Source organism: Lepisma saccharinum, chromosome 7 (assembly GCF_977018435.1).
Source record: "Lepisma saccharinum chromosome 7, izLepSacc3.1, whole genome shotgun sequence".
NCBI lineage: Eukaryota > Metazoa > Arthropoda > Insecta > Zygentoma > Lepismatidae > Lepisma > Lepisma saccharinum.
In genome coordinates this window covers 23,336,727-23,360,610 of record NC_139235.1, presented here as the reverse complement: position 1 = coordinate 23,360,610, position 23,884 = coordinate 23,336,727, and the positions used below count along the sequence as shown (strand labels likewise).

Below are 23,884 nucleotides of genomic sequence, written 5' to 3'. Positions count from 1 at the left end.
TCCATTCATGCAATTTCAAATTTTCTGAGAAGAACAAAATGTTTGCGTGGAAAAGAAGAAATTTTGCACCTCGAAAAGGACAATTGTGTTCTCTGGTTGTGGCAACGCTGATAAGAAGTGGCATTTTACAAATTTCTCATTTGTGCGTATAAATTTCAGTAAAATGTGCGGCATCAACCAGAACTCAAACTGAGTGTCTGGCCTACCGTACATCTGTGCATTCCAAATCATAAGGTTCTCATTTGTACTAGCATACACGTTCTACAATTTGTGGTGAATTAGATTCAAGATGATAAGTATTTTTACTGTATTACTAAAGTTGCAAATTTAGTGTTCAAAAATGTATGAAATAGATTTACAGTAGTATGTCACACTAAAAATGCCAAAGATAGTATTCTGATTAGTCAAAACTTAACAATTTTGGAACGAAGCACTTATTTACCTGCAAAACTGATTTTTTGAGTCATTAATGTCGGTGCCCTCTGCCACCAACATCTTGTATTGTGAATTTGACCTTTCCACATGACACGTAGTCAGGCATCCATATTTGAAATGCAGTTGGGTAATGACAGGCCCATTAGCATAGGAGGGGTGGGTGATGTGATGGTGCTCCGTGCCGAATTTCTCTCCTGAAAAGTGCCCCATGACTTAAATCTATTCTTAAATCCTGTTCGTTCTGCATGGTATTAGTTCTTAAATATATATGGTCTTTCTTTCAGGTGATCCACTTGTAATTGAAAATGGAAATTTCTCCTGGAATCCAGATGAGAGCCTTATCCTGAAAAACATAAATCTTCACTTCCAGCAAGCGTCTTTGGTGGCTGTGGTTGGTTCCGTGGGCTCAGGGAAATCATCATTGTTGTCAGCTTTGCTCGGAGAGATGGAGAAGGTTACTGGAAGAGTGAATACGAAGGTACGTTCTAGATTACAATATAGAGATGATAATTGTCTAACATGACTAATATTACAGAGTGCAACTTATATTAAAAATTCCTTTTTTTCATTGGATGAAATTCTTTAATTTGATCAATGCTACGACATATTACATACTGTATGTATCTTTTTCGAGAACTATGAATACAGTGAAATATAATGTCAATTATGAAAGATAAAAGGCAACAATATTGTAAGTAAAGTACAAGACAGCCTGTTTTTGAGTGGTGTATCAACCCCACTTCCACCCCAGGAACTCCACTGTCGCAGGCCAATGAGCCTGCCACAGCCCAGTATAATTATCTGTGGAGTCAGTTGTTCTGTGTTTGCCCTTGCATTTGCAAACTATCATTTTATATCATGTATCGAGATGATGTCCTCGGAGATAGTATAGTATAGTTTTTCCTTCCTGGAAAATGAAAGTCAACCAGAAATTATGTATTTCACACATTAGTTTCATTTCAGTCACAATAATATGTGTAAATTAGTGCGAGGGCTTTGCAGAAACACAATAACGTCAGACTGAAGCAGTGTTTTGAGAGGCAACAACACTATTATTATAATGTGTGAAAATGTTCCTCCTTCATATTTCTCCTGATACCCTGCTTGCCCTTCCCTGGAAGTAATCCTAAAGACCGTACCAGCTATCTGTAGACCAGGCGAACGAGAACAAGGCTCTGCGCAAGTAGTGACGCGAGATGGCTCCACCAATGAATAGTGAGAGAAACGGGATTGCATAATGAGTGACTGGAGTTACCCAATTTCCTGCTTTGGTCTGTAAATGTTGCAAACTTTTGAAAAGGATAATACCGTACGCACATAGGATACAGGCCGTATTTTTGTCTCCAGGTCCATATGCTTGGTTTAAGAATTTCTTAGGGAAATATTAGGGATAAAACTGCAGGGGCAGATTTTGACAATCCAGCATATAGCGTACGGACGTATGTCCGTACATGCCATGAAATTTCCGCACATGTACAGTCAGGATCATATGGTGAGCTACGCTGCGCTTTCACCACTCAATCCCCCCCTCCTCCTCCTCCTCCTCCTCCTCTGCTACTATGTGCCGCTCTGCTCTACAGTTAGCTGGGACAGAGTATACACATGCGTGTAGTTGTTAGTAAATGCATGACAATATTAGTTTTAGAAAGTGAGTGAGGAAATTTTTAACACATATATTCTATTTTTTGTTAACCTTCTATCTTCAGTTTCATTTTAGTTATGGGACTTATCCCCATATTGCATAATGGGCACAAATAACCCATGTGCCCATAATTTAAAAATCAATTAATCATGTTTTTGCAAACAGTAATAAACAATTTTTATAAAATTTTGGTCTTTTGTTTACCTGTATCATAATAATATAATAACCCCCTCCCCCTATGCACACACACAATAAAGACTGGAATCACATTTGATATCATATCTTCTCTTTTGTGTTCGAAGTTACATAAATACTTCTAAGTGTTGGCTTTAATTATGTTCGACCATCATTTTTCATCATCATCTTCCTTAGTAATAGCTGTTCCCTGAATGTGGAAGCTCAAAACCCCAAAAATATTACTGTCATGTCTCTTAATTTTAGTTTTATGTATTGAATTAAATGGTCTTCTTTCAGAGCATACATATGGCTACAAGAACCTTTTGCAAAATTGTATTGTTAATACATCATAAGAGATAAGTTGTGAGTGTCATCTTGCAGAGAGGTCTGAGGTGATATAACTTTGAACCAATACTGATGTCATTGTCAATTCTCTTACCAATTTGCACTGATACTTGAACAGAGTAACAATTTAAAATGGTTCATAAAATTTATGAATATTAATACATGCAACCATATCATATTAATCCACCTGTTTTGTTTTAAAATATTCATGGATTCAGTTGAGATAAATAGCCCTCACTTAATCATAAAATTTGCTTTTGCCACAATATCAGCGCTAGGGATGGGACCGATTAATCGGTACTCTATCAGTATCGGCAGATATAGGCATATCGGTTTAACTGTAAAATTACCAATTATTTTACCAATCCAATATATCTATAAATATCTTATAATTTAGTGCAAAATTCTGCAATTTTGTTGTAATTTTTATGGATAATCTTAATGCCCTACTTTCTAAAAAGGTAAATATCAAAATATTCAACTTCTGTTGCACTGCAGTCACCTCGAAACACATTTATTAAGGAGATCAATGAACATTTCAGGTTCTTCAAGGACCACTTGTAATTTTATATCAGATCGGTAGAATATCGGTTATCAGAATCGGTACTTTATCGGTATCGGCCAACATTTCCTATCAGCCCAACTCTAATCAGTGCACAAATCAACAAAACTACAGATTTGATATAATTTCAAGGACAAAAGTGTTACATTGTATTTTGCAGAATTTTTTTCAAGATAAACAAAACATTTTTTTAAATAAATATGGAGAAACTAGTACTCACTTTTATCACTTTAATCGTAAAAATTACATTGAATGTACTTCTTTTTGTTACAGGGTTCCATTGCTTATGTCCCCCAACAAGCATGGATCCAGAATGCAACGTTGAAGGACAACATTCTCTTTGGCAACAGTATGGACCATAGTACTTACCGCAGGATTGTAGAAGCATGTGCCTTGAAACCTGACTTTGATATGCTCCCCGCAGGAGACCAGACTGAGATTGGAGAGAAGGTAATTGTGTCATGCTTAGAGGCATGTTCATTTTTCATGTTTTTGAAGGAGGTTAGGTGCATTTTATACTATGCTTTGTCACGAAATGATGCAAAATAATGTCTTAAACATGAAATTTAGAACTTGTTTACTGACGAGACACTTCTGAAATTTGAATCGTTCTGCAAGTTGTGCAAATCACAGAAAATTTATTAATTCTGCTGTAAATATTTAAGAAGCAAAAATGGACTCTCTATTCCTGTCTGAATGCATTACTCTGATAACTACATAAATATACTATTAGAAGGGGAATGTTTCTTTTGTGTAATAAGTGTAGTTTTTAAATAAAATGTAGGGTTTTATTCACTATTTTAACACCAAAATACCATTTTTTATACTGCTTTTGATCCTGAAATATGCCCAGTTTTTGTACTGAGATTCTTTTATTCACCATAAATACGTGGCTCTAGTTAAGCTCAATTGTTGTGTTGCTAACAGTGAAATGTGCAGGAAATTTATTTTGTAGACTTCATCATGTTGCGTGATAATTCCCTTAGTTTTTCTTTAACCTTTTCGGTCCTGACATTTTTTTCAATTCATTAAATGCATCACAAATTAACAGGGTTTCCATATTTTGGTATGAAAGGAATGTTAAATAAATCTTAACACTTTCTTTTTTGTTCACTAGATATTGTACAAAGTCACTGTACAAAGTCACATACGGGAACTTGAACAAATTTGTGTTTCAGTTAGGCAGACCGGATTGATAGAATATTGGTCATCATTATTTGTAAATTTTGTATCTGTACTTAAATTTTCTTATTGGTGTGTCCTTAATTTTTATATTAAATTTGAGAAATTCCAGATCCTTTGGTGTATGATATTTGCAAAATAAAGTTTCTTTTTTTTTTTAAGTGTGTTCAATACTGGTAAGTAAATTATATGATTGAATTAAAATAGAAATGTGTTAGAGTGCAATGTAAAATGCAGTACAGTATTATTATTTTCTTTGATGCAGGGTATTAACCTGAGTGGTGGCCAAAAGCAACGAGTGAGTCTTGCAAGGGCTGTGTACAGCAATGCGGACAACTATTTCATGGACGATCCTCTCAGTGCTGTAGACAGCCATGTTGGAAAGCACATCTTTGAAAATGTTCTCGGACCACAAGGAATTCTGAAGAAAAAGGTAGATATTTTATTTAATGTGTCGTATAGTAATTATCAACCCAATATACAGGGTTATTCAAAAAGAATGTATGAAGTGCAAGTTCAAACTGGGTTTCGAGATCTTAAGAAATGCCCCTGGGAATTTGAATTCAAATAAGATTCAAATTCTATGAAACTGACATCGAGGAACTGAAAACCAGATTCTCAATATCTGTTGCAACAGGACCAAAATTTTACAGAATACCCTAGAACGGCAATCGGTAGCACTAGTAGCGATGTCAATTGGACTACAGTGAAATCAAGTTAACAATGCCCACCCTTTTCAATCAGTCAATTCCCTCATATACATCTACTCCTTAACAGAATCGCCTTCCTTCAGACTCCCCCCTTCTATACCACATTCCCCCGATGCCCCCAGGCTGCCATCATACAACCTGAATATGCCCTAACCTATTGTTTCAGCTATCTTTTCCCACTAAACCTTTCCCCCAAGCATGGAAATAACCCTTATTGACCAGAGGGAAATGTACACTCCTTGACTGAAAAGGAACATTAGCATTAAACACAGAAATATATATATATATATATATAATTTACACACTAAGAAAATCATAAGGTTTAAATCGCAAAATCACGAGTCAATAATAAATGTTTATTTAACAACAAGCATTTATGGCAATGTCAAATACAACTTTATAACGGACCCTGTTTATCCTTGAAGTAGGCCACGTACTACAATTGTGTGCCTGCGATTTCACATCTATCAGATATGAAGTGATATGTTTCAACGAATAATTATGACAAATCCATACTCAAGATTATATGCGATACTGTTTTTCCTTCATGCAGGCAACACGAAAATAAGTAAATTTACAATATAAGCAGGGTTGCTACGCGACTGGAAAACCTGGAAAACAGGGAAAAGTCAGGGAATTTGGTTGGTCAGGGAATAGTCAGGGAATTTTGCATAATTTCTGGAATTTACTCGCATTTTGGAGTTGCAGGAGAACCAGTTACAAAATGAATGAACGGTTCATTTCCACTTCCGAATTTGGTTCTTGTGATTCCAGTCCTCCCAAAAGATTCAGTTCAGAAACTTGTCCCTCTCGTCATTATGACTTCTAGTCTGTTACGTACAAAATTATGGTTCCTTCGCATTTCGATTCTATATTTATTCACTCTTGGATCTAGGTTCTTGGATCCGTTCATTTTGCGACTCATTCTTGTGAACCTGTTCAAGATGGGAATTTGGAGAGGCGTGAGATTTTTCCTTAGAGAACAAGCTACTCAAGACGAAACGGGTGCGGATGCCGAGTAAAAACAGTGGGTCTCACTACTTCGTTCCCTCCGTGAACCCGTTCTGTGAATTTGAGTCCTTCTTTGCGACCCGTTCAGAAGCAACCTGATCAACTAGTTCATTTGCTCATCATAGTTTTTACATTGCAGAGATGTGTTACACCCGAGAAATTAGTGATTTTATGCAGTATCAGTGATGTCATTGTTCGAATATGCACGTGTTTTGTGCATGTAGAACGAATTTATTTTTTAAAACTGGTGCGAAATAGAGGAATTAAACGTACGTTGGTCACACATCGTTGTTAGGTTAGGAATGTTGGTTTCATGCCGATAAGAATTTTATGTATTGTTTGCGTGTAGAATAAAATTATGCTGAAAAGTGGTGAAAATGAGCCCAAGTTCCTTTTGTTTTATTATGATTTCATCATGCTACAAATGCAACTTTTACATGGTTCGATTTCGATTTATGTCTGTTAACACATACTGCAGAGTTTTAGTTTTAGCGATTACTTAAGATTTTGTGAATACATGCTTTTGTGGTTAGGTTAGGAATGTCAGGTTTGGTTGTCTTAGAATTAAAATAAAGACCCTGAATGCACTCTACTAAGGTTCCGATTGGGAAGCATGTATGATTGAGTAAGGTCATTTTGAATTTTTTTTTCCAACATAAATAACTTTTTTCGAATTTAAATAGTGCTCATTATTTTAAGGAAGGTTCAAATTTCGTGTCACAATGATTGACAAGATTCTATGATAATTAGTCTTCCAGCTAGGAAAAGTTGAAAAAGAAATCATAAAACATTCGGAACTGTTACCTTTTAAAAGACAGATTTCAATGTTTTCCGTAATACCAGGCTGTCCCAGAAGTTCTGCACCATACAAGGGTGCAAATGAAACACAGAATATCAGAAACAAAGACAGACTTTATTCAGCAAAGTACAGGCCTCCATGTTCGATTACCTTCACCCATCTTTGCGACAACACTTCAATCTGATGGCGATACCAGGTGGCAGGTTTAGAATTGAAAAACTCACGACAGGCAGAATTTACCTCATCATATGAATTGAAGTGCCGACGACACAGGAAATGTCAGAGAGAGTGAAACAAACCGTAATCCGATGGTGCAACTTCCAGACTATAGACGGGATGAGGTAACAACTAAAATACGTCAAGCTCAGCTAGTGTGTTGGTCACTCTTCGAGACCAGTGACTGGGAGCATTGTCATTTTGCAGCAGTAACCTCTTCCTCCTCGCTAATGCTGGGTATTTCCTGTTCAGAATAGCATTCACTTGGCTTAATTGTTCAGAATACAGTTTGCCTGTTATGGCATGACCTTCTGGAACAAACTCATAATGGACAATCCCGTCAATATTCCACCACACACTCCTCAGCATGAGCTTTTTCCCAAATCTGTCCTGTTTCACATGGGCGATGGCCTCTTGTCTTCTTTTCACCCACTGTTTACGTGTATCAGGGTTTTCAGAAACACCCACTTCTCGTCTCCTGTCACAATTCTCCTCCAAAAACGAAGATCATGCGGGTTTTGTAGCAATGTTCGCAAATTGCAACTCTGCGCTGGGCCTGCACCTCTGTCAGCTCGTGCGGACTTTGTCGGGGCTGTTTACTGGTGTAATCCATGTCAAGCAAGCGACGGTATACTGTCGATTTGGATGCCCTAACTAGTCTTGCTAACACACGTGTTCTGGATTGTGGTGTAGCATTCACAGCATCCTGCAGAGACTCGTTAATGTCCATCGGAAGTCACCCCTTGCGGGCCTTGTCCATGAGGCGTAGATCACCGTAAGCGATTTTTTTAAACCAACGGGAAGTTGTCGATCGATTCACCACTTCTTCGTTCTCCACACGACAAATTTCCTCCGCTGCCTCTTTTGCTGTTAGTCGTTTTTTCCATAAAAAACGTAGCACTGCACGAAGTGCAATTTGGTCCTCACTCATCGTGCTTACTTTAACTTCACGGGAACACTCGCTACACATGCTGTGCGTGCCTTCACTTGATCCCACGAACCTGGCCTCTATGCCTGCCAACAGCCTTTCACGGGTGGTGCCACCTACCCTCACAAACTTCACCTCTTGGAGCTCAGTGTGCTGATGGTGCAGGACTTCTGGGACAGCCTGGTATAAAATTTGTTCCAGTATGTGGAAAACTCAAATAATGGAGATATTTCATTCCAAAGTATGGCCCGCGTATATATTTTTTTAGGTGTATGGTTGGTCACCGGCCCCATTCAAGTTCAGAATTTCCGTAATATGTACTATTTTCAATAAATTAAAAAATATAATCATTAAACTTATTGCATATTTTCTAAAGGTACATGACCTAATTTTCTGTTCTTTATCATTTGTTTTGATATAGGCTAATTGAGGTTGTATACAGGTGACATTGTAAAGCTTTGGTATATGCCACATTTTTTATTGTTTTTTTTACACCACCTTAATTGTAATGACTTAGTGAAAATGGGGGAGTACAATAGTTATTTATTTTTTCATTGAACAGCATTATATTAATCACTTGGTAAATTTTCAGCTAATAACTGTGTATATTCATATTCATAATAATTAACGTGCCTGCATATTTAATTGAAAAACATGAGGTTCAAAAGCAAAAATCATGACGACAAACATGTCTGGAAAAATTTTATTTCTGGTCTGGAAAACCTGGAAAAGTCAGGGAATTTCATAATCAAAATATCGTAGCTACACTGATAAGGAATTATAATACAATTCAGTATTTTATGAATTTGTACCTTTTCTCAAAAATTTGCCCTTAAGGATATATGCTTGCACATGTATATTTTTAGATTAACGGAGCATAATACAGTCCCCGTTTAACACTCTACTTAGACCATAGAAGGCCTTTCCCAGCAAGCAAGTTGCACTGCATACAGAAACTGGTAAATACGACAATCGATACTCTTTTCACCACCAATGTTTTTCTAAGTATGCAAATGTACAACCTAATGACTATGATCCATAAATGCTGGAATATTATTGCCTAAATTAATTCAAAGATGAATCAGATTCAAATTCACACATTCAGTACCCTTTAGCCATCATACGAGCTCATTTACAACATTATAATCAAGATGGCTACGCGACGTGCAAATTTTCCCGCCAAGTCCAACGAAAGCACAACTCGTGCATAATGGCCATTATCGAACACACAAATGCTAGCATATTAATAAGATAAATTATTAAATATTTCGTTTTCCTGGTACACTCACCTGATTACTGCGCAGGTATTCAAAGAGATGTGTACTTACACGTCACCAGTCCTCCAGCCGGATATATCACCACCGAATTCAACTTATAATATACTTTTCCACACTAACTTTTATTTCAATACTTTTTGAGATTCTTAAATTGCAACCTTTGGCGAACATGTCCAACCATATGGATTCACTTATTAGTTTGCATTCAGCGCAATTTCCATTGATTCTTTTTCTGCCCGTTTCGTTTCATCTCCCATCCACATGTCTCCTCTAGGACTGAGTCCTTGATCCGTTCCTTTGATCACCAGTTCTTGCATCTGATTCCATTCGTCCAAGCCCCTTCATTTTCTACTAGGCCAACGGGTTCCACGATCCGTTCTTTTTATAACCAGTTCTTGCATCCGATTCCATTCATCCAAGCCCCTTCGTTTTCCACTAGGCCAACGGGTTCCACGATCCATTCTTTGGAATCAGTTCCTGTTGAACGCTACCTTTCCTCAGGTTTCATGGATCTTTCCCATTTATGCAAGTTCGTAATTATCACTACAAAATAAGTTTGCATTTCAACCTGGTAATATCTTATTCGTAAACACTATCACTCTTTGTATTAAGATCTCAATCATAATTAAATTAATAAACAAAACATTAATTTGACAAATTTAAATTCAGGGTGCACTGAGGACATCTATTGAGAGTCCTTTGAATCAAATATCAGCTCTGTCGGCTTATCTGTATTCTATTGCCATCTATGGGCAATAATTTCCATATAGACTTCTATGTTATCAACCAAATTAAACCACATATATCAACTTGTGAGAGATGTTTGTGACACCTACCGTCATAAATGGTACAAAAGTAAAGTTAATTTATTTTTAAGTGAAAAGAGATACAAAAGCAACTCTGGTGGGAAAGAAGAAAGGAAGGTTGTAAATTTACCTGGGCAATTACAAATATTGGATGTGAGCACCCTTGGTAACACGGCAGATGTCAAAAGGATAATCCATTTCTTGCCAGATGCGTTACAACATATCCTTGGTTTTCAGATCCACTGCACAGACATCCAGTTGATTCAAACTTATGCACCCAGCGTGTAATGCAGTGTCTATGTGGTAGTTGTTTCTTGAATTTTGCACGAAAGTGTCTCTGAACTGTAACAACTGCCCTTGTTCGTGCAGATTCCATTACGCAATATGCTTGCTCTACCTTCGTTGTTGCCATTTTAGCTATCACCAACAAGTAGCGCCTCTAGCGGATTTTACGTCAACTACAACCACAGGCTATAAATTTGCAACCTTCCTTTCTTCTTTCCCACTAGAATTGTTTTTGTATCTCATTTCACTTAAAAATAAATTAACCATGCTTTTGTACCATTCTTTTTTAATGACCCTGTATTATATTGCATTGTATTGTATGGTCTGGAACTTGCATCCCATTTTTTGTTGTTATGAAATTGCAAGAAAATTAATTCTACACTGTTTCTTTTATTTAATTTCTAAATAAACTTTCCTCATAATTTGCAACAATGTGGATGGATGATAAATTTATGAAATAGACAAGAGAACAGATGAGAGGAACACATCCATATTTCATGTATGATTGAAATCTGCAGGGTTTGCCAAAAGTCACGATTTAATATTGATATGATGTTATTATAGTGAAAGAAAATGCGATAATCAGTCCAGAAATTGTATTTTCCTGCACAAGACACATTAAAGAGACAAGAATACTGGTAAGATTAATGTCAGTGCAACTCTCAATGGTTGAACTTCTCAGTATGTTGACAATTTGGCGTATAGCTGGATCCATCTCCATGTGCATTAGCTTACCTATTAGAATTGATTATTCCAAAGACACAGGTAATTTCTTCTTTAAAATCCTCAGTGAATTTTCACTTGATTTTTACAACACATGGTGCCACAACGAGAGAAGTGAGACATGAAATAGGGAAGAATAAGGCAACAGATAGGGAAGGAGAAGAGAGAACTAGTGAGGAAATGAAAAGAGGCCAAGGAAATAGAGAAGAAAGGAGAACACGTAATGAATTGGAATGGGGCACTTAAGATCAACAAAAAATGCAAGAGAGTGTTGCAATGAGTGGAAAGAGAAAGGAAGGAAGGAAGAAAGAAAGGAGGAGGGAAGAAGACCAGGAGATAAGGAATCCATCCATATCCAGATGTGAGGGATGATAAGATGATTTACCAAACACCTGTCAGGAGACATCACAGGCAGGACTACCTGAAGAGGAGACTTATCAAGATAAGGACTGACACTGTCCTGTGTATTTGTGTCTAGACTCTGGATCTCGTGTGTATATATAATAGGGATGGGATCGATTAATCGGTACTCTATCTGTATCGGCCGATATAGGCATATCGGTGTATCGGTAAAATTACTGATTATTTTACCGATCCGATATATCGATAAATATCGGATAGTTTTGTGCAAAATTCTGCCATTTTGTTTTAATTTTTATGGATAATCTCCATGCCCTACTTTTTTAAAAAGTAAATGTCTAAATATGCAATTTCTCTTGCACTGCAGTCACTTTGAAACACATATTTTAAGAAGGTCAATGAACCTTTCATATACTTCAAGGACCATTTCTAATTTTATATCGGATCGGTAGAATATCGGTTATCGTTAAATTTTATATTGGTACTTTATCGGTATCGGCCAAAATTTCATATCGTCCCATCCATATTATATAATCTTCCTGTGAGATATATTCTTCTTTAAAATTTGAATTTGTTTCTTAGTCTGAATAAGAGCCTGATACAAGGTCGATACATTATGTGTAATGAGTAGAGGCACATAATTTTGGTAAATAAAAAAAGGAAATTTTCGGTACAAAAACTGAGCCAATTTTGGGCTCCAAAGCAGTAAATAAAATAAAATTTTGGTGTTATAGCGGTGAAAAATCGAATGAAGAGCAGTATATAAAATGACATTTTGATTTTAAAATTGTGAATATAACCCTAAATTTCATTTAAAAACTACACTTACTTCACAAAATTAACATTTCACTTCTAATATCACATTTATGTAGTTATCAGAGTATTAAGTTTATTTCTGTGTAAAGGAGTCCATTTTTGCTTCTCCAATATTAACAGCAGAATTAATCAATTTTCCATGAATTGCATAACTCTCAGGATAATTCACACCTCAGAAGGTGTCGCGTCAGTAAATAAGCTCTAAATTTCGTGTTTAATAGTTTATTTCACATTTTGCAGTTCATTTCACATCATTTCGTGACAAAAGATGGTAGCAAAATGCATCAAACATATTTCAAAAACATGAAAAATTAACACTTCAATGTGTTTTATGACATTTCATTTTTTTGTCAGAAACGAAAAATGCATGCCCCTTGTAATGAGACTTTCAACTGCAGCATTCAAACAGATGGATTATTACCACACAACGTTTGTGAGGACGATGACCATCCCTCTGAACCTGTTGCAAGTCTTCATGTCCATTCTGGCTGTGAATAATGCATTCTTGCACTAGAAATAGTATCCGATCGTGACTTTTGGCCCATAGTGTACCATTCCAAGCTTTCACTGCAAACTATACTAGGACCATTTCATCTCAAATCATACAGGTAAGTAATGAACGTGTCACCTTAGAATTACAATATCAGCTGAAAGAAAATATATGTGAAAGGACCACATGATACATGTCCAAAAATAAAATATTTTCTTTTTCTGTTGAATTGTTAGTGTTACAAGCTCACAAAGAAAGACACTATTTGATAAAAAGAAAAATTACGGAAGGGAAATAATGCCATTTTCAAACCACTAAAAATCAAAGACAAAAAATGGTAAAGACTTTAGATTTCCTTTATTTGAAAGCTTGTTCAAAGTACTCCCAAAAACCTATTAATAATATATTTATAAAACCCTGTTCAACTCTAAAATTAAAATACAAAAATTTGAAAGCTGGACTAACTATTTGCAATGCCATTTCTGCACTAACTTGTAACGTTATGTAGAAAAATCTTTGTAAAAAATGAAAAAGAAACATTTTGACCTTTCTTTAGAAAACGAAAAGGAAATAGAAATGCCCACCTCAAAATTTCTGAAAATTATATAATATAGTCTTTGGTTACTGTACTTACAGGAGGTGCAGTCAGACCTTGCAATATTTTTGTGTTACCAGGCAGAAATTTTTAAAAAAATGTCCTCCATGCTTCATATTTTATTTTTATTTTTAATGTAAAATATGTTACACTGGCAACACTGTTTCTAACTGCTGCTTATCAGGAAACCTGTAGAGCATCAAATATATTATTGGTAACATTTTGTGTGTGTGCATGCACGAGTGTATAGTGGTGAGAAACTACTTACAATAGGGCCATTCCATACCATTTCGACCAACCCTTGTTGGATCATAATTTTAAATAATTATTAATTATTGAATTACTTAATTCTTTATCCTTCCAAGGTTTGAAAATCGACAATTCAGGCTTGCATTTAGATCTGTTGGCCATTTTTAACTTGTTGCGTGCAGTGATAATCTCTTTTTCAGACGTTTATGAAAATTGCTGTATTTTGATTTTTAATTTTAGAGTTGAAGAGAAAATAAATTCCTTAATAAGATTTTGGAAGTGCTTTAAACAAGCTTTCAAATAAAGTAAATCTTAAGACTACAACTTTTTGTTTTTGATTTATAGTGGTTTGAAAATTGCATTATTTCTCTTCCGTAATTTTTTTTATCAAATAGTGTCTTTCTTTGTGAGCTTGTAACACTGTAACAAATGAACAGAAAAAGAAAATATTTTATTTTTGGACATGTGTCATCATGTCGTCCTTTAACATATATTTTTTTTCAGCAAAATCCGCAGCATCTGTATGATCTGAGATGAAATCACCCACTAGCCACTTCGTCACATAGTTTGGCACAACACAGATAAATTGAATTCGCTCATAAAAAAGTTGGCAGATTGTGATTAGTGCGTGCATTTATAGGCTACTATTATATCAATGGAAGGCTGTGTCATAGTCAGAAGGCTGACACTCTTACTTCTGGAGCTTCAAAATTTCTGTGTTGACCCAACATCAAGCTGGGAAGTTAATTGAGAGCAATAGTATTTCTCATTGCGTAAGCATTAATATGATAATGGATTTTTCGTAACAGTTATTTTCCTATCCTTTTTACAGACACGTGTGCTTGTTACTCATAGCATTACATACTTGCCAGATGTAGACTTCATAGTGGTGTTGAAGGATGGAGAGGTGAGTGAGACAGGCACGTACAGGGAATTGCTGGAAAAGAAGGGAGCCTTTGCGGAGTTCCTTCTCCAGCATCTACAGGAAGTGGATGAAGTTGGATTGCCTGAAGAAGGTATGGTAGTGTTTTGTCTGTTAGGTTGTCATTTGGTACCTAATGGTATTTTCTGATAGCAGTTTTATTGATTGTATATTTCTATAAGTACTACTTTATGGAATGAAGATTTCTGCTGTTCTAATTTATGGATTGGGTTGATTAATCGGTACTCTCTTGGTATCAGCCAACATAAATTATTATGGTGCAACAGCCCATCAGGGCCAGGGCCTCGCTTCCATCTGTCAAGGTGGCAGATCATCCAACCAGTTGGGGTCAACACAACGAACACCCAGTCATTACTGTAAGTTTCTGTGACCGCATTACGCTACTCATTCGTAGCTCCCCAATTTCCTCACAATGGTGGGTATCAACGGTCCCCAAACAGACCGAAATCGAAGGAAAATAGTTTTACTACCCCCAAGGAAACTTGAACATGTGCACAACCTGTAGCCGGAATCCAAAGCATGATGCCTTAGACAGCACAGCCGTGGTGTAGGAATCAGCCAACATAGGTATGTCAATTTATCCTCCAATACTTACTCTCTCCCTAGCCTTCTTAAACCCGAAGGTTCATGGCTGCAGCAACACAGGCCTTCCATCTTTCCCTATCTTGAGCAAGTTCTACAGGGAGGTTATTTCAGTCGTTCACCGTCAGACCGTCGGCCGTCGAGCGCCTCCTTCATGCAACAGTTCCCGGCAAATTGACTTACAGGAAGCCCGTAACAGAAACCGCTTGCTTTGTAATGTTTCCACTTTTCACAATTACAGTTACAATTACAATTGAAATAAGCACGTACCTTGTCGCAAGGATGCTGGAAAAGGTGTCCTCCCAAATACAAATATTTCTGGCACCTTATTTCTGACATCTAAACCTAGATTAGACATCGCTACTTTATCCTCAGTTGTCGCGACAGGGCCGGCAGCTTATCGGGGGTCGGGGGAGTTGTCAGCCGCGAGAAGGCGCTTCATACTGAACAAACGCGACACCTGTCGCCAGTGATGCCAACCGTAGGGACATGTCCCTACGCATAGGGACTTTCACTATATTTCGCCCGCGTAGGGACAGATTTTACCAAATAAGGGAAAACGTAGGGACTTTTTTCAATCTTGGAAAACAACATTTTATTGTGCAAAGGTGCAAAGCTTACTCGCCAGTCAGTTGCACTTTCTTCGTGCTCGGTTTGGAATGAATGGATTAGTTTATCTGGATACTTTAGCGAGGAGGAGAAAAAAGAACTAACCAACAAATCTCCATCAGAATTTTGAAACATGTTATCGGTTACCAAGAACTTTCAAGGCAAGTTATTTTTTGAAAACATTTTCACTCTCGCGAAAATAGTGCTAACATTGCCACATTCTAACGCGGAAACGGAAAGAATATTTTCAATGTTAAGTGATACAAAAACAAAAAAAAAAGATAAATAAAATGGGACCAGAATTGTTTAAGACTGAAGGAAATACAGCATCACCAACCAACATCTATCTCTTGGCAGCAGCAGCATGTATGACTTCAAATAACATAATCAACAGTAAACGACTCAACGTTATTCATTAGGGGTGTGCGGGATCCCGAAAAGTCAGGACCGGGATCGGGAAAAAAAATTCCCGTCCCGATACCGACTTCGGGAAATGACTTCCCGACTTTTCGGGATCCCAAACAGTCGGGAAATAGCTACCGAATGGTCACTTTAAGAAGTCGTTAATTTTCGACGTTTTCTGCATTGTAAGTTTCTGTAACTTATCGGAAATTGTAAGTTTTTAATCTAGAAATGCCAAAACAATCACTTAAAGTGAAAAGCAAATTTTTTCGTCCCGACCCAAAAAATTCTGTCCCGCACACTCTAATTATTCATTAAGGCAAGAATTTACAATACCGGACCATTCTGTAATTTCTATGCTACGTCTTATACTCACGAAATAATTAGTCGTGATGATTTATCTCAAGTTAACATGTTGGGGTGAGGTAAAAAAATTGGGTCATTAACGTGTATAAGTTGTAAAATAAGCTTTTTCATTCTCGCAATGATTCTCAGTATACAAGTATGGTAGCCATATTTGTTGATATGAACAATTGACGACGTTCGCAATTAGTTACGCTGTCTACAGCGTTGCCACACTGTTGATTTCATACTTGGAGAGCATGGATCGTGTAAGAATGGCGGAAGAGAACAGTAAAAATGTTGTTAATGTTGTACAGATTGTTAGGTGGAGTGTGCAGGAGGATGGCCGTGGGCTAATTAATAAACTTATGGATTTCGGTATATTGCCGAAAGAAGGTGCTTACATGTGACAGCGACAATCACGATGTAGAAGAACATGTGGAGTGTGGACTGATTTGATTACAGGTAAGTTTGGTAATAGTGCATCGATCGTAAAAGTGCAGAATACGAAAATGGCGTCTTCGATGATGAACGTTTGCCGTTAAAGTGCTACGAAAATAAGATTTTTTTTATCGGTTCGTAATCACAATTAACCCAAAACTATTCACGTATAGCCCCACTGACCATTCTCGGTAAGTTTAGGTTAAGTTAGGTTAGGCAAGGCAAACATAGTTAAAAATTTGGGGTCGAAAAACCATGCACAGGTAGCCCCACAAACGTTTGACGAATAGCCCCACGAACCATTCAGGTAAGGTTAGGTTAGGATAGGATAGGCAAACATAGTTAAAATTTGGGGTCGTAGTAATATCAGGAATGTATATTTAGTTTTTAAGTATTGGAAACACAAAATCTTCCAGTAAACAATGAGCAATCGTGCCGATCGCGGACCACTCAATTTCACTTATTTTGCAATTTCTACACGTGACCCCCAAATTTTAACTTCAAATTCGTGATTAGGAGGCCTCAATTAGTGAGTATGCGAAATATTACAAAAATCAGGGAGGGGTCCTGTATTGTAAATTCGCTCCTTCATTAATTGTGGAAGCACCGAGCAGAAAGATTTGGTAAGTAAATGTGTATATTTTATCTTCTGTTTTGCATGCTCATGAGGTGTTGTTTTTTTTAGTCGCTTTACTTGGCGTAGGGACATTTGGTCAGTTGTAGGGACATTGCCGAAAAATGGTTAGCAACACTGTCGGCTACCAGACGTAGTGAGTGTACCGTACCCTCATGCACACTTCTGTTTGCGTTTATCAGTACGCGTGTTTTTTATACGGTTTTATTCATTTATTCAGTGCTAGTGCTTTATTGTGTGTTAATTGTTATTCATTCATTAGTTATGCCGCTAAACAAATATAGTCTTGAACAAAGAGTTTTTATGTACGATAATTACGTGAAAACGAATTCTTGCAGAAAAGTGGTCAGGCAATTACGAGAGACAGGATCTCTTGAACCTAAGAAACGTGTTGTATTGCTGTTGAAACATCTCTTATAACACAGGAGGTTAGTGATCATCATTATTATTACTTTTAAATATCATTTTACGCTTTCGGTTTGCTTTATTTGCCGGGATGCTCTCTTCCATTTCTGTCATACTGAGGATAAAATAGCGATGTCTAATCCAAGATTAGATGTCAGAAATAAGGTGCCAGGAATATTTGTATTTGGGAATACACCTTTTCCAGCATCCTTGCGACAAGGTACGTGCTTATTTCAATTGTAATTGTAACTGTAATTGTGAAAAGTGGAAACATTACAAAGCAAGCGGTTTCTGTTACGGGCTTCCTGTAAGTCAATTTGCCGGGAACTGTTGCATGAAGGAGGCGCTCGACGGCCGACGGTCTGACGGTGAACGACTGAAATAACCTCCCTGTATATACTCTTTTCCATCCCTACCGATTTCCCTTAGGTCCATCTCAACGTTGTCCCTCCATCTTCGTCTTGGCCTTCCTACAGGTCTCTTACCATCAGGTTTCCCAACAAGAATCCTGTGAACTCCTCTTTCCTCTCCCATTCGTGCCACATGACCTGCCCACCTAAGCCTTCTTGATTTAATTATTCTAATAATATCTGGACATGAATACAAATTATGTAGTTCTAAATTATGTAACCTTCTCCACTCACCTGTCTCCTTATGCCTTTTAGGTCCAAATATTTTCCTAAGTATCTTATTTTCAAATACTCTCAATTTATGTTCCTCTTTCAATGTAAGGGACCAAGTTTCACATCCATATAATACTACAGGCAAAATTACTGTTTTGTAAATTTTAACTTTTAGTTTCTTAGATATTAAACGAGAAGACAAAAGTTTATGAAGAGAGAAGTAACATGCATTTCCTGAATTAAGCCTACTTTTTATTTCCTCTTTAATATAATTTTCATTTGTTAATATTACTCCTAAGTATTTGAATTTGGAAACTGGTTCAAACGAGTTGTTATCAATAATTAGATTTTGATTATTACCTAACACTTGGTTTCGGCCTGTAAGCATATATTTAGTTTTCTCTTTGTTAACTTCCAAACCTATCTCTTTAGCAGTTTTGAAAAATATTTTAGCATTATTCTTAATTGTATTCACATCATCCCCCAGTAAATCTACATCATCTGCATATGCTAATAATTGAGTCACACCATTTAATTTTAGTCCTTCTTTAGTTTCTTTTACCTTCCTAACAGCATATTCTAAGGCAAAATGGAGCAATGGAGATAATGCATCTCCTTGTTTTAACCCATCATGAATTGTAAATTTGTCAGACATATTAATACCCACACAAATTTTACTTTCTGTTTCACTGGTGCATATTTTTATCATACTAACAAGCTTCTTAGGTATTCCGAACTCTACTAATATATTATATAATTTCTCTCTTTTGACCGAATCATATGCTTTTTTGAAATCAATGAATAGCTGATGAACATTTTGATTATATTCTCACTTTTTTTCAAGTGTCTGTCTGATGTGAAAAATCTGATCTGTAGTTGATCTGTTACGTTTAAATCCACATTGATAATCACCTATAATTTCATTAGCATATGGGGTTAGTCTTGTTAAAAGAATGTTAGATAATATTTTATATGTTGTTGAGAGTAGAGAAATTCCACAGTAATTATTGCAGTTCATTTTATCACCTTTTTTAAACACAGGAACAATTATGGATTCTTTCCACTGTTGAGGGATTTCTTCTTTATTCCATATTAAACAAATTAATTTATGAATTTGACATATTAATGAATTTCCACCATATTTAATTAACTCAGCTGGTATTAAATCAATGCCAGGTGCTTTGTTATTCTTTAGCCTTTTAATAGCATCTTTAACTTCAGTCAAGTTAGGTTCTGGAACTAAAGGTTCTGCTGTGTGGACTTCATTTACTTCTGATTTATCTCCTACATGAACATTTAAAAGGTCATTAAAGTAGTTCTTCCATCTATTTAGAATATCGTTTGGGTCAGCTAGAAAATCACCGTCTTTATCTTTTATCAAGTTTACTTTAGGTTGCCACCCCTTTCTAAACTCATTTACACCTTTATATAAATCTCTGATATTTTTCTTTTTGCTGTTTGTTTCAATTTTGTTAATTTTGCTTTTCAGGTAATCTCTTTTTTTACTTCTAAACGTGCGGTTAACTTCTCGCTTTATTCTATTATAATTGTTTAGATTTGTATCATCAGAGTTATTTAACCACCTAAGTCTAGCCTGATTTCTTATTTCTATTAGATTATGACATTCATTATCAAACCATGGCTTACTTTTTCTTGGTTTATGGTATCCTATACTTTCTTTAGCTGCTGATTCTATTGCATTACGTATGTGCTCCCAATTCTTATTTACGTCTGTTTCATTTATATTTTCATCATCATTTAAATCCTGCAAAACATCAAATCTATTTGACAGTTTAATTTGGTAATCTTTCTTAATTCTTTCATCAGTAAACTTTCCTGTATCAAATTTTAGAACTTTTAGATTTTGTTTCTTATGATTTATCACTGCGAGTCTTTCTCTTAATTTTAGCAATTACTAAATAATGGTCACTGTCACAGTCAGCACCTCTATGTGTACGAACGTCAATTATACTAGTATGCCTTCTCTTATCAATGAGAATATGATCTATCTGATTATGAGTTTTACCATCTGGAGAAGACCAGGTATATTTATGGATATCTTTATGTTTAAAAGTGGTACTTTTCACAATTAAATTCTTTGAGGTTGCAAAAGTAATCAATCTTATACCATTATCATTACTTAATTCATGAAGACTTTCTTTACCAATCGTGGGTTTAAATGTCTCTTCTTTGCCAATCTGTGCATTACAGTCACCTAACAGAACTTTCATATCATACTGAGAAAATTTATCAAAGACCTGTTCTAACTCTGTATAAAAATCATCTTTAGTATTATCATCTTTATCTTCCGTTGGTGCATGTATGTTTATTAAAATAATGTTACACCACCTACCCTGTAAAACTGCATATCCTATCATTAATAAATTCTACTGTTTTAAGAGCCGAGATAATTCTATTATTTATGCAAAAGCCTGTTCCAAAATTATGATTTTCAGTACCACCATAGAAAAAAGTATAATTTTTAGTTTTACAATTCCCTTCTCCTGGCCTCCTAACTTCCTGGACAGCTACTACATCTAATTTATACTTAACTATCTCATTAACTGTACACTGAAATGCCCCAGGCCGGTAAAGGCTCAGAACATTCCAGGTGCCTAATTTAATATCCTTATTCCTAATGTAGATCTTATCCTTAGTCCAGGGTCCTCCCAAAGTAGTCCCCACCCGGAGATCCGAACTTAATACTTAAGTAAACAGAATGCAACATAGTGTGTAAAATTATCTAATTTTATTGTTTTTTTTAGTACAAATTTATAATTTACATACCTTTTAAAACCAACCAATGAAAAGTCACTTTTCAACCTCACATTTTTTAATTCATTTGAAATTTGACATACTGAAAGGGACACCTGAGATAGAAACCTACTCAAAGTTGCAGATACCTATCTTTTGTGTTTCCGAAATTACAGTATTGGGCAAATTAAGAATTGATGAGAACAATTTCAGGCAGAATTGAAATGTGAGTATGTGACACAGCTAGCCCCTCCCCCTCTATACTAATAGAAAATAATCTCAGTTGGTAGATCAATGGCACAGTATCCCAAGACACTGGTTTATGTCCTCGTCGAACCTGCCATTTTAACTGAAATTTCTTTGTAATACATCCCATATGTGTGGCAGATAGTAATATACTAATTTACAACTACACTGGAGAAATAAATTAGGCACGGTTGACATCATCAGTGTTTCAAAGGACTAGGACTGACAGATGAAATTCCACACAGGTAAAACAGCGACAGTAGAAAATCAGATGAAGCCAGGGCTGGCTCAGTAGCTCAGTTGGTGCAGCAATGGCATGGTATGCCAGAGACCCAGGTTCGAGTCCTCATTGAGCCTGCATTTTAGGCTGAAAATTCTACTTTGTCATGGAAGTTTTCCATTTAATAAATTAAATCCGTACAATATTTGTGGTAAATTTTGTATTGGTACATTATCAGGATCAGTTTTTTGTATCCATCCATTACTTATGTTCTGGTGTGTGTTGTAGTTTTATTCTTTTTTCTTTTTTGTGGTATACTTGACAGTGTATGTCCAAAATAGGTATAATACTAGTTATAGTCGGTTAAGTAAATAAGCAAAACTGAAGTAAATTTACATGGAAAGTAATGTAATGTTTTAATCCTTTCAGAACTGGATGAAATAAAGCAGCAACTGGAGAGCACAATGGGAAGGGAAGAGTTCCAGAAACAATTGTCCCGTCAGAGGTCACGTGTGTCAGAAAGCCACAGCGACTCAGGTTCATTGCACGATTCTAAATCTACCTCAGGATCACTGTCCAGGTAACGACAAGATTTGATTTAGTTTTTCTGCACAAATGCACCATAGTACCGTGTGATGTGATTAATATTGTTTGTATACAGGCTTCTATATACACAGCACAGGCATTGAAAAGCCTATGATTCTAGTGTTTCGCAAACTTCATGTTCATTGTGCACCAGATTTCAGTGCAAAATTTCCACTTAGTGGTGAAAATTGGAACTTTTTATTTGTCAGCATTCATTTTTCCCATAATATCCATAGCCTCCACACAAAGTTTCAGTGGAATCTGTTGCTTTGAACAGGCTGCAGAGGGCTCTGAGAAGGGCAACTTTAATTGTGGCCACCCAGTACTATTGTTCTAATGAAAAATTCTATAAATACAGAGAAACTAGTACTAACTTTTTCCGCAACACTCCTTTTTTTTTCCTCCGTAGTTCTCTTAATATCAGTGGCCACTGAAATTAATAGAACTACGGGGAAAAATAAAAAGACCCGTTTCATGGAAAAAGTAAGTACTAGTTTCTCGGTATGTATCTACTATTGCATGTCTCATTTCCAGTTATAAATTCCCAATTATGAAAAATTCTATGTTAATATTTATAAATATTCTGAACTACTTTGAAGTGTTTCAATTTTTTAAACTATCAGCATTGGTATTGGATCAAAGTAGCATCATCTTAGCTGGGGCTGTGCTGATACCACTTTGAATCAATACCCATGAGCTGATACCACTTTGATGTGATACCCATGAGCTGATACCACTTTGAAGTGATAGCCATGAGCTGATACCACTTTGAAGTGATAGCCATGAGCTGATACCACTTTGAAGTGATAGCCAGTAGCTGATACCACTTTGAAGTGATAGCCATGAGCTGATACCACTTTGAAGTGATAGCCATGAGCTGATACCACTTTGAAGTGATACTCATAAGCTGATACCACTTTGAAGTGATAGCCATTAGCTGATACCACTTTGAAGTAATACCCATGAGCTAATACCACTTTGAAGTGATAGCCATGAGCAGATACCACTTTGAAGTGATAGCCATGAGCTGATACCACTTTGAAGTGATAGCGATGAGCTGATACCACTTTGAAGTGATAGCCATGAGCAGATACCACTTTGAAACTATACTTTTACCAATTCCCTATAAATAGGGAGACAAATTTATGGTAAATAAAAACTGAGGAAAGCGGTAAATAAAAGGTTAGATCAGCGGTATATACCAGCGGTGAAAAAAAATGGCACACACTTTTTCATTATATGAGGAAACAATATACAAAAGAGCTATAAATTGATAAACTACTTCATTTTTATATGCTGTACACATACACAAGTACTTAGCTGTCCAACCAAAAAGAAAACACCAACACAAAATCACTTCATTTCTAAATTGCATATCTCAAGTGATTTATTCATTGTATGTATTTAAAGGATATCCTTGCTGTCCAACAAATAAAATAATCACTACTGCACATACACAAACACATGTTGAAAATCACATGATGATAAAC

At 36.2% G+C, this 23,884-nt stretch overlaps 1 protein-coding gene across 14 annotated transcripts in view; it reads left to right on the top strand.

The window, feature by feature from the left end:
• MRP (Multidrug-Resistance like Protein 1) overlaps window positions 1-23,884 on the top strand; it is a 212,893-nt gene that overhangs the window by 103,145 nt on the left and 85,864 nt on the right. For all 14 annotated transcript variants that reach the window (XM_083125089.1, XM_083125086.1, XM_083125087.1 and 11 more), the window contains 5 exons: window positions 720-913; window positions 3,435-3,611; window positions 4,609-4,776; window positions 14,441-14,624; window positions 22,239-22,389. In XM_083125089.1, the coding sequence (XP_082981215.1) occupies window positions 720-913; window positions 3,435-3,611; window positions 4,609-4,776; window positions 14,441-14,624; window positions 22,239-22,389 (874 nt within the window). The remainder of the gene's footprint in view (window positions 1-719; window positions 914-3,434; window positions 3,612-4,608; window positions 4,777-14,440; window positions 14,625-22,238; window positions 22,390-23,884) is intronic.